The sequence below is a fragment of the Ostrea edulis genome, chromosome 1, assembly GCF_947568905.1.
Source record: "Ostrea edulis chromosome 1, xbOstEdul1.1, whole genome shotgun sequence".
Classification (NCBI taxonomy): Eukaryota; Metazoa; Mollusca; class Bivalvia; order Ostreida; family Ostreidae; genus Ostrea; species Ostrea edulis.
In genome coordinates, this window is record NC_079164.1 from 37293546 (window position 1) to 37306536 (window position 12991).

Genomic DNA, 12991 nt, shown 5'->3' on the forward strand with positions numbered 1-12991 from the left:
TGCATAAATTAATCCAGGTGTGCACTACAATTCTGTACAAAAAGATTATTCTTACATTAGCATTGTATATTTTTCTTCCTGTATTGTTTCTCACTTATCTGAGAAAGATTTTATGGCTTTTGGACAAAAATATATGACAACTGTATAAGTTTCTCACAAAAAGTACCAGGTTGTTTGGATCTTGCCATTTTAGGAAAGATAACTCTTTCATCCAGAATTTAAAAACCAACATTTTTATAAAGTTGTTATTACTGTATAGAAACATTTTTTTTTTTTCAATTTCACCTTTTCATATCATTTATATACATGTGTATTTTCTATTTACAGAAGTTGGTATAGATTGAACCATCAATTTTCAAGAAATTGAATTTTGATGTTGGAAAAGAAACACCTTTTTTTTTTTTTTTTTTTTATTTAGAAATACATGTACATGTAAATAAGAGGAAAAAAAATATGATGACTAAAAATATTGTTTTGTTGTATCTTAATTCAAACATCGTAAACAGGAATATCTCAAAAGACAACATGAAAAGTTCTAGAGTATGCTATTAAAAATTGATAATCTCCATTGAAACACCAACTTTAAAAACACTATCGTCTGCACTGGCCTTGACCTTTTGAAAATTCCTTGTATCATTTAAAAAAAAACCTGATTCAAATGAAGATTTGCATGCATGAAACGTACATACATGTATTTTCTTTTTTGAAGTTTACCTAATATGAAAAGTATTCAATTCGGGCATTAATAATAATGGTGTATTATTTCATATCAGCTACCTAAGAAAGAAGCAACAGGACAGTGTCCCAGCTGTATACATGCAGATACTACCTCTCGTGGAGAGTCTAAAATGAGGTACAATATAATGCGAATTACAGCTTAACGTATTCATGTGAGACGGCAGCTTTTCAAAGGCAAGATCTTGACAGGGTTGGAAACACTCAAAATGATGAGCTTGTGATAGGACTGGCTAGACTAAAAAAATTGCATCATCTTGAAAAGGTTTTGCGCGCATCCATTCCCAATGATGAGAGCAATAATTGAATTGATGCGCGCATCAATTGAATTCTTGCGCGCAATGATAATGATATATTCAAATGGTTAATAATATATTTGGCGTTCCATAAATACAATTATCTGCAATTAGAATTGTTATAATTCTTCCTATTGATGCATCTAGAAATTCCTTTTACTCACAGACAATTGGCAAACTTTAAAAAAAAACAACAAGATATTATATTAAGTGATAACATTCTGAATAAACTTTTAAAAATGTTTCCAGGTATAACATTCGAAAATGAAAAAAGATCAATATTTCGTTCCAAGATGCAGATTAGAATTATATGTATATAAAATATCATTCGTACCAGATGCTGCAAAACATTGGGATCTGTTAAATGCAGAGACCAAAGAGGCTATGTCAGTCAATTCATTTCCCAAAAATATAATAACGAAAGTTACAACTCCATCTCCATGGCTTTCCTTTGTAAAGCAACATGCCAACATTTTTTATACACAACTGTTTACTTGACTTGGATCAGGATCAGGATATATGTAATACATGTATTATAAATATCCTCTTTCTTGTGGAAAAAACGACGATGTATATCCTTTCCTCTTAACTTGTAAAAATCACACTATTTAAAGTTAGAAATACAAGTAATCTTCATAATGGCCTTTTTATGCTTAATTTGGTCAATATTGATACAAATCTTTTATTATGTAGTGCTGTTGCACTGCCTTCACAGACAAATATAAGTAGTTTTGCTGCTGTTAATTTTAACTTGTAAATTCAATTAACTACCGGTATTTCTTTCAATTTTACTATTTCTTAAATCAAAATTCTACACTTTTTCATTGTTGACAGCTTATTGAATATATGTTACTCATGACATTGATATAGAATAAACATGAAAAACATATCAAATTAACGGATTTAAACCAGACTTCTTGAAATACACAGTGAATATAATTTACTCAATGCTATATAATAAACAAAACAAAGAAACTAACACGAAAACGTAACCTTCAATGTGACCAGACATCATGAACGAGAATATTACAAGACACATCATATAAGTTTAAAATGATTTTATTATAATACAAGTGGAGGGACAGGGGCAAATAAAGTCGGTCACTGCAGGCCTTATTAACGCAAAATGAGTACAGTAAAATAAAAACAATAAGTATAATTTTAGCACCTGATTTGCATAAATTCATCGCCACGCATGACTGATCATTAGATTCGCTTAAACTTTAGAGTCACTTAAATTTTAGCCAGACCAATGCATGAAAGGTAAGACAGAAATGTATGTCAGTACAAAACTTGTCTTTATTAGTCAGGCTTCTATCAACATTTCGTGTAATTCTGATCATTGTTGTTCACAATTTTATACCTGTTTTATTTCAAACGTGTAACAGTCACATCGACAATTTCTGTGCATCATTTACGACATTAATCTAAATCCATCACATTTTGACGTTTTGCGCAACGACAATCGACTTACTTTGCATGGAAGATTCGTAAATTAAAAGGAGAAGTTTGTTCCTTAAATAGTGGAAAAAGACACGAGAGAGAGAGAGAGAGAGAGAGAGAGAGAGAGAGAGAGAGAGAGAGAGAAAGAGAGGGGGTGTGCATGTTTCATAATGACCGCTCAAGCGTTACAATATACATTCTGAACTACAATAAGAATGTGTTAAACGCTTACATTGTATACGTAATTTCTGTGTCACTTGAAGTATTAAAATAAATTCAGTCTACATTACTGTATATATAACGAATTAGTGTCTGATTTGACAGCTGATACCACAAGAAAATTAGCACTAGTCAGTACACATACTGTAGATTCAGAAGTAAGTTACGTCAGAAAACATTCAAATACATTTACATGTATTCCTAAAGCTATACACGGGTACATATGGTATTTTGACTAAGCTTCTGGCCCTTTCGCTTTTATGAGGAAATTGTAATTAAAGGAGCGAAAGTGCGAGAGAGAAGAATTGAATATATGCGAAGACGATGGAGGGAGACTTCTATCCCTCCTTCGCACTTTCGCTTTTGCAACTTCGCTCTAACACTTAAATTGCTTCGTTATAGTGTTTTGTTGAGGTCACTCGCCATATCGCCCCTTCGCGTAGAGAGCGAAGGAGCCAAACTGCAAGGAGTGAAAGTGCGAGGGCGACGGAGAGAGAGAGAGAGAGAGAGAGAGAGAGAGAGAGAGAGAGAGGTTGGGGGTTGGGGGTTGGGAAGGGTGCGGAGTGAAGGTGAAGTAATCATACTAATATAGCTTTTTCGCCTTCGCATTATCACGCTCTCGCTCTTTTGCCGTCCTGTTCTCTCTTTTGCCGTCCTGCTCTCTCTTTTGCCGACCTGCTCGCTCTTTTGCCTTGCACTCTCGCTCCTTCGCTTAAGCATGCTTCTAAGATGGATGGCTTGATTCTCATGTTATTCCATTTGGGCTATGTACTGAAATAGTATCGTTATCCCACCTTCTGTAGATAAAAAGGTGGGGTATGTGTTCTCTTTCACAGTAGGTAGGCCTTTCAAAAAGGAATAATTACAATAAAAAAAATCGCTACAATAAAGAGAATAGGTGATTCATCCCCTTTTACTCATTATTTATATTACATTCTGCAGCACTTCGGGTGTAATCCTTTGGTCAATTCAAAAGACCCAGAGTCGATTCGCCCGCGATTTCCAACAAGTGGTGGGGGTATACAGCACCGTCTTATAAGCTTTAATTCTGAATCTTTAAAGTATGGTAAAATATGTGTATTATGCTTGACAAACTAGGAACACGACACATCGGCTAGAGGAGCTTTATTGTGTGAACATAAAAGTTCAAGATCAAAGGTCCCTATCCATGGTACCCAGCACATCTACATGAGATGATCATTTATCGGTACTTATGTGTCAAATATCAAAAGCCTACCGCAAAAGACAAAACAGTAAGAGCCCGGACACAATTTGTAGCAGGTATCGATACAAATTATTCTCTTGAGGTTTTCAAATACCTTGATCGCCTCTTCTTTCGTTCTATTTACATGAAGTATTCCCGCAAAAATGTATCACGTGCGTATGTAAATGATGTTCACAGTTCATATCCTTATGAATTTTCAAAAATGAAATTTATTTCTCAAATATAATTTAATGATGTTTTGTTTATTTTACTATGAAAGATAAAGCTCTATGATCGGTTTTATAACATGTCCACAATTCTTGATTTCTTCAAAGAGTATTGCCATTAAAGCAAAACTGTAAATCACTAAAAATTCTAGTTAAAGATTGACATTTTCATTATTTTTAAAGGCGGTAACTCAATGTAGAAAGTCCAAGATCACATACGACTGAACTTCTGGTGTCTGCACATTTACAAAACATTGAAGGCAAATATTTCGGTAATCACTGTGTCGTTTGTTGGGTATCTAAGGTGATTAAATACAATGCAAAATGTAAAAAAAACCTGCACATTTCACGAAGCGATGATGCAGAAACTATGACGTTTTCCATTATAATTAATCACCTCACACATACCCAACAAACAAGACAGTGATTCCTTATACATATGTACCAATATTTGAAATAAACGTGAAGATATAAAAAAAAGTTGACATACAAAGAAATTGCTTCGATACGCAAAAGATCGTTCTGCGTATGATCAGTTTTTAAATCGAGAAAGGCTTCTGAAAAACAAGTTAATGTTACAGGGGTTTCAAGTCTCGTTTAAAATCAGCATTTCGCAAATTCTATGGTCGTTATAACGACCTAGTTTGCCAATACAGCCTGTCGTTGGGTCAAATGCTGTCTGACGTGTTTCTTACCAGTTTAGGTCGCTCTTAGAACACTGATTCTGACTACGGATTGCTCTGTTTGCCTGATCAAAATATAGGGATCACGGCGGTTGTGACCGATCGACAGGGGATGCTTACTCCTTCTATGTACCTGATCCCACCTCTGGTATATCCAGGGATCCGTGTTTGCCCAACTCTCTATTTTGTGTTCATATGATTTATGATATTGATCACTGTTCGTCATTTTCACACACATGGCATTTAATGTTGATTTCCATAGTCCCCTCCGGAAAATTTACATCCAGTTGCAAATTGTGGGGAAATTAACACATTGAAGTTTCAATGGGTTGTCATAAAGAAAACATCATTTATTATAATAAACCGTTATTCTAACTTTCACAGTTCTCGATTTTTAAAGTCTTCAACGCAAAATCTATGATTTTCAAGCTACTGAGTTCAGCATCACCCAGGCGATGAGTGAAACACAGATTGTGACGTACAACGCCACAAAACATAATTTACATTTCCAAATGTTTTCTTTCACAAGGGAGGAGCCTGGTCGACTGTCAAAATTTCTAGAGGTACTTCAAGTATGCCATAACATGAATATCCACATTTAAAAATCCAATACAAAGATTAATTTGAATATGTGTACTACTTTAGGAACTAGCCATTCTAATAACAAAATTTGTAGAGGAAAGAAAGACAGACGAATTGATCAGGATTAAATCTAGTAATTGCTACATAGCTTTTATATTTTAGTGATTGCAAGGTACTACCACCGAACGGCCACTCTTGTACTTATTACTATAATGCCTTTTATTTCAAAAATACTTAAACTGCGTGACCCGATAATGTTTTTTGTTTGTTTGAACATATGTATTGATCAAATCAAAAGGATAGGAAACAAGTTCTGACAACTTACTAGTCCCTCTCCTAAAAATACAATGTCATGCGAGATAGTAATTAACAGTTAAAATGTACAAAGCGGGAGTCAATTTATTACCTATCTACACCTATTTAGCATTGAATATTACAAGCAGTAATGTGGTCCATGACCTAAATGTTTTATATCTGATTCAGTTGCTTATTCGTAGCAATCAAACAAAAGTACGCCTATTAGTTAAATTTTACAAACTCCAATATATTTCCAAACTCTGAAAAAAGATTATTATACATAAATCCACTTACATAATGTTTAATACTTCTGGAACTGTCACCCATTAAACATCAAAAATTTACAAATACAAGCAAGAAACAGTAATGTGGTCCATGATCTAAATGATTTATATCCAACAAACATTTCTCTGCTTACAGGAAAATATCGAGCGCCAAATTAACATAAACTCAAATAATTGAAGATATCTTCAATTATTTGAAGATATCATCAATTCATTTGATGCGCGCAACAATTGAATTAAAGATCTCTTCATATAATTAATGATATCTTCAATTCTGAATTATTGCGCGCATTAATTGAATTGATGAGAGCATTAATTCTTGAACTGAATTGATGCGCGCTTCAATTGAATCAATGATCTCTCCAAATGAATTAATGATCTCTTCAAATGAATTGATGTGCGCTACAATTCAATTGAAGAGAGCAATAATTGATATAATGCGGGCATTAAATCAATTGATGAGAGCAATAATTGAATTGATGCGCGCATTAATTCATTTGATGAGAGCAATAATTGATTTAATGCGCGCATTAATTCAATTATTGCTCTCTTCAATTGAATTAATGATATCTTTAATTCATTTGAAGAGAGCAATAATTCTTTTAGAGAGAGCAACTATATAATTAAAGATATCTTCAATTCAACATATCCACAATTGAATTAATGATATCTTTAATTGAATTGTTGCTCTCTTTAAAAGAATTGATGCGCGCATTAATTCCTTATACAAAAGCATTGTAAATGATTTAAAGATATCTTCAATTGAATTAAAGAGATCATCAAATTATTTAAACCGAGCTCTAAATTAATTATTGCGAGCAATATTTCTACTAAATTGATGCTCTCATCAAATGAATTGAAGAGAGCAATAATTGAATTAATGCGCGCATCAAATCTATTATTGCTCTCATTAATTGAATTAATGCGCGCATCAATTGAATTGAAGAGAGCAATAATTGAATTAATGCGCACATTAAATCAATTATTGCTCTCATTAATTCAATCGATGCGCGCATTAATTCAATTGATGAGAGCAATAATTGATTTAATGCTCGCATTAATTCAATTAAAGAGAGCAACAATTGAATTGATGATATCTTCAAATAATTAAAGATATCTTCAATTATTTGAGTTTATGTTAATTTGGCGCTCCATAGGAAAAAGTCCTTAATGTATTCTCCCATATCTACTCCAATCCTACCTGCACCTCAGAGAAACCTCCAACTTTTTAACTTTGCCTACACTTACAATAAACAGCACCCTAATTGTGGACCAAGTTAAGATCTGTATCAAACATGTTACATCATTTAGAGTGGGCATCATTAGAAGAACAAAGAAGAACAGCAAGACTCAGCATGACGTACAAGCTCACAACAGAGTGAAAGTGGATGTTCTGACAACTTACTAGTCCCTCTCCTAAAAATACAATGTCATGTGAGATAGTAATTAACAGTTAAAATGTATAATATTTAGACAAATCTACAAGTTTCATCTTAAAATTTGTGAACAGCTGAAAAAATATTTATATTAGTCTGCAAAGGCAAATTAACATCACCGCATAATAACAGATTTGTATCAATATTGACCAAGTGAAGTATAAAAAGGCTAGTAAAAGATTAGATTTAGAGTAATTTTACAAGCAAAAAAAAAAAAAAAAAAGAAAGAAGAAAAGATATACATCTTCGGCATGTTCAAATGAGTAAAATATATAGAGAATTTGCAATATTTCATTTATTTGTAAGATCATAATGGAGTATAAAATTGTGCCTTAGCTTTGTATGAATAATGTTGATGAATCGTTTCAAAAAAAGAAAAATATGATGGTGGTCTTGTGGTTTTTAGTTTCATTAGAATTATTTCATAGCAATTCCTGCACCCCTGGGGCCCTAAGGGCAAGGCAGAAACTGCGAAAAACTATACCAATTTTCAAAAAACTTCTCTACAACTACAAGTGTAAGAACAAGAGGCCCATGGGCCACATCGCTCACCTGAGTCACCTTGGCCCATATCTGAAGACTTTCCATATATATTTGCATGTAAAACCTTGGTCCCTATTATGGCCCAAACTATCCTTTGCAAACTTGAATCTACACTATGTCAGAAAGCTTTCATGTAAATGTCAACTTCTTTGGCCCAATGGTTCTTTTAAAGCTTTGGCCCCATCCTACCCCCCGGGGACCATGATTTGAACAAACTTGAATCTGCACTATGTCAGAAAGTTTTCTTGTAAATATCAGCTTTTCTGACTCAGTGGTTATTGAGAAAAAGATTTTAACTATATATTTGTATGTAAAACTTTGATCCCCCTTGTGGCCCCATCCTACCCCCGGAGCCCATGATTTGAAGAAACTTGAATCTGCACTATGTCAGAAAGTTTTCATGTAAAAATCAGCTTTTCTGGCTCAGTGGTTCTTGAGAAGAAGATTTTTCCTATATATTTGTATGTAAAACTTTGATCCCCTATTGTGGCCCCATCCAACCCCCGGAGCCCATGATTTGAACAAACTTGAATCTGCATTATGTCAGGAAGCTTTCATGTAAACCTCAGCTTTTCTGGCTTAGTGGTTCTTGAGAAGAAGATTTTTCCTATATATTTGTATGTAAAACTTTGATCCCCTATTGTGGGCCCATCCAACCCCCGGGGCCCATGATTTGTACAAACTTGAATCTGCATTATGTCAGGAAGCTTTCATGTAAATCTCAGCTTTTCTGGCTTAGTGGTTCTTGAGAAGAAGATTTTTAAAGTTTTTCCCTATATATTTGTATGCAAAACTTTGATCCCCCCTTGTGGCCCCATCCTACCACCGGGGGCCATGATTTGAACAAACTTGAATCTGCATTATGTCAGGAAGCTTTCATGTAAATCTCAGCTTTTCTGGCTTAGTGGTTCTTGAGAAGAAGATTTTTAAAGTTTTTCCCTATATATTTGTGTGCAAAACTTTGATCCCCCCTTGGGGCCCCATCCTATCCCCGGGGTCCAGGATTTGAACAAACTTGAATCTGCACTATGTCAGAAAGTTTTCATGTAAAAATCAGCTTTTCTGGCTCAGTGGTTCTCGAGAAGATTTTTAAAGATTTTTCCTATATATTTGTATGTAAAACTTTGATCCCCTATTGTGGCCCCATCCAACCCCAGGGACCCATGATTTGAACAAACTTGAATCTGCATTATGTCAGGAAGCTTTCATGTAAATCTCAGCTTTTCTGGCTTAGTGGTTCTTGAGAAGAAGATTTTTAAAGTTTTTCCCTATATATTTGTGTGCAAAACTTTGATCCCCCCTTGGGGCCCCATCCTATCCCCGGGGTCCAGGATTTGAACAAACTTGAATCTGCACTATGTCAGGAAGTTTTCATGTAAAAATCAGCTTTTCTGACTCAGTGGTTCTTGAGAAGAAGATTTTTAAAGTTTTTCCCTATATATTTGTATGTAAAACTTTGATCCCCCCTTGTGGCCCCATCCTACCACCGGGGGCCATGATTTGAACAAACCTGAATCTGCAATATGTCAGGAAGCTTTCAGGTAAATTTCAGCTCTTCAGGCCCAGTGGTTCTTGAGAAGAAGATTTTTAAATGACCCCACCCTATTTTTGCATTTTTGTGATTATCTCCCCTTTGAAATGGACATCGCCCTTCATTTGAACAAACTTGAAAGCCCTTCACCCAAGGATGCTTTTGGCCAAGTTAGGTTGAAATTGGCCCAGTGGTTCTGGAGAAGAAGTCGAAAATGTGAAAAGTTTACATACAGACGGACAGACAGACAGACGGACGCCGGACAAAATGTGATCAGAATAGCTCACTTGAACCTTCGGTTCAGGTGAGCTAAAAACTAAATACATCATGATGTAGATCAGGAAGGCCTCTACCAAAATTGTAAACTTCATGAGCCCCGGGGTAAAGGTTCTGACCCCAGTGTGGGGCCAAACTTGGTATTATAGTGTATACTGTAAAACACTTAAGATATTTAGAAAGAATAGGTACTCCTTTACCAAAATATAAATTTGATGATCCCAGGGGTAAGCGTTTTGGTATCAGTGTGTGAACAGTAGAACATTTTTAACTTCGTCTTGATCACTACCGGTCCAATTCTTTTTCAAATTCAATATGATGCATCTTTGGGACAAGGGTAACCTAAATGGTGAATTTTAGGATTCCTGCATTCCTGGGGCCTTAGGGACGGGGTAAAAACTGCCAAAAGTAATGAATTTTCAAAAGTTTTCTTCTCTACAATCACATGTATATGAAAAACTAATTAATGCATAGTGAGGTAGAGCAGGAAGGCCTCTACCAAAATTGTAAATATCATGATCACCGGGGTAGCGGTTCTGACCCCAGGGCAGAGCCAAACTTGGTATATAGTGTATATATGTAAAACATTTAAATAACATGTCATCTTTAGTGCTATTGATAACAAATTGAAACTAAATGGATATTTAGAAAGAACAGGTAGTATTTAACCAAAATGATCCCAGGGATAGGGGTTTTAGTATCTATATATGTATCAAGGTATAGCCAAAATGGTCTGTTAATCGTGAACAAATTTTAACTTCTTGATAACTACCATTCTAATTCTTTTCAAATAGAATATGAAACATCTTTTGCACAGGGGGTTAAATGTAAATTTCAAGATTCCTGCACCCCTGGGGCCTTGAGGAGGAGGAAAAACTGCCAAGAATTGAAGAATTTTCAAAGATCTTCTTTACAACCTCACATGTGCAACAACACTAAATGCATAGTGATGTAAAGTAGGAATTTAAGGTCTCTACAAAAATTGTAAATCTCATGATCCCCATGGTAGAGGTTCTGACCCAAGGACGAGGCCAAAACGTAGTATTATATAGTGTACATACATGTATGTGTAAAACATTTAAATAATATCTTCTTTAATGCTATTGATATACTAAATTGAAACTAAACAGATATTTAGAAGGAGTAGGTTGTCCTTTAACAAAATTGTAAATTTCATGATCTCAGGGGGGGGGGGGGGGGGGGGGGGGGACGGTTTTGGTTCCAAGGTGAGGCTAGTTTTATTAAAGTGATAACTGTCTTTATTATTTGAAAGAGTTTTTTATGTTGGCTGATACGGTATAAAAACTAAGTGCATATTTAGGAAAAGCAGGAAATGATGTACCAAAATTGTGAAATTTGCAACCTTAGGATTTCAACTTTAGGATGGGTCAAAATTAGTCATTTCACACTAATGTTATATATTTTATGTTATGTAAAGCCTTTCATCAGTATGGGCACTTTCAGGGGCATTTTAAGTTTTAAGAATACATCTTGTTTTATACTATTGCTAAATATTAGAATTTAGCTTAGATATGCATAACAGGAATTTTCTCTAGTCCTTGGGGACTAGTTATACTTTTAAATAATTCTCAGGTGACCGATAAGGCCTGTGGGCCTCTTGTTTTTTTTTTTTATATTTTACCCCAATGAAAGAAAATTTGTACACACACACATATATATGAGAGAGAGAGAGAGAGAGAGAGAGAGAGAGAGAGAGAGAGAGAGAGAGAGATTCCACAGTAGAAGTGAAAGTCACAGTCTAAAATGGAGGCCCAGTGCCATATAGACATTGGCACTATAAAGAACCCCCACTGCTACGCCATGAGCACCATGCATCAAGTTAAAAGTGGCACTTTATTTACAACTGGTGATGTCTCTATACCAGTATTAGGTTAGACGTTTGAAACACTCCATTTTCTGAACCACAGCGACTGACGAGATTCGGACAGAAGCCTAAATGTTAAAATTTGTAATGTCGTCCATAGACCTCGATGTAACAGTAATAAGACCTATATTAATATCTCAACTTTCACTAAAGCTGAACACGTAACTTCTACCTTTCTTTGTGTATAGGTGAAGGCGCAATGCAGATTCGATGCTCCAAGAAGCGGACGGTTGTGTGGGTGTCGACTGTGATCAGCGTTGTGGGTTTCATCTACGTCGTGTGTGTAATTGACCTCCCTCTCCCAGAGAGACTGCACAGGGGCAAAATAGAGATCCAAAACCTTCCACGCCCCGACTCGCTAGACTACGACAGATTCAAAGATGTCGAGGATTATGACGATCTAGACAAACTTCCCGATGTCGAAGTCGTTCTTAAGACAACTAAATCTACTGATGCAAGTGTCGACAAAACTAATGATTGGAGCGCGATAGTGGTGTTTATCCGCCAAAATTTGAAATGGAAAAGAAGCAATGTTTGTCAACAAAAACCGTTGACATTTCAGAGTAGCATCGAATCATCCGCAGGACAATTAATGGTACACATGGTGGACCATACACACCAGCCGGGGAAGGGAGATCTTACAAAAGAAATGCACTTTGAACTCCTTAAAACTGTTCACAGTAATCTTGCCTTTCACACAAACTCGGTGTTGATAGATGTCGGGGCTGGGGATGGCAGCTTCAGTATTCTAGCTGCTAAAATAGGTCGACATGCTATCAGTGTGGAATCCAATGAAAACAATATTCACGGACTATGCGCGTCTGTCGAATTTTCTGGTTCTCAGCCCTATATTACTATAATTCAGAACAATTCTTCCACACAGACTGACCAAGTTTATGATATTTCCAATTACCACTTACTTGTAATTGATGCAGAAATCTCATGTGTTTCAGAAAATAACGGATTTTCTCTTAATCAGTTAATAAATTTAGAGACTTTGGAAAGTCAGACACCATTAGTAATTCGCATAGAAGCATTTCAACATAATATAGAGAACTTGCTGATGTGCGCAGGTGATTTTTTTGCAAATTTTGATATCCAAGCAATCATCATGCCCTGGTCTGATCACAATATACGAGAAAAGAAGAAACTAGCAGAGCACCTTACCTTTTACAAACTGAAACCCTATGAAGCTATTGGTGTGGAAAAAGAATTATTTATGAAAAATGTTGAATATTGGCCAACATATGTTTTATGGAAAAAGACAATTTATTAAATTTTATCTACAAAATGTTAAGTTTGATGCTGTTGAAATGTATAAAAATTGCTAGTAACCATTTCATTTTGTAA

At 35.2% G+C, this 12991-nt stretch overlaps 1 protein-coding gene across 1 annotated transcript; it reads left to right on the forward strand.

Moving 5' to 3' along the window:
• Positions 1-2228: 2228 nt before the first annotated feature.
• LOC125657511 (uncharacterized) lies at positions 2229-12932 on the forward strand. Its single transcript, XM_048888117.2, has 2 exons — positions 2229-2294; positions 11830-12932. The coding sequence occupies exons 1-2, from the start codon at positions 2288-2290 to the stop codon at positions 12915-12917; spliced, it is 1095 nt and encodes a 364-aa protein (XP_048744074.2). The 5' UTR covers positions 2229-2287; the 3' UTR covers positions 12918-12932.
• Positions 12933-12991: the final 59 nt, after the last annotated feature.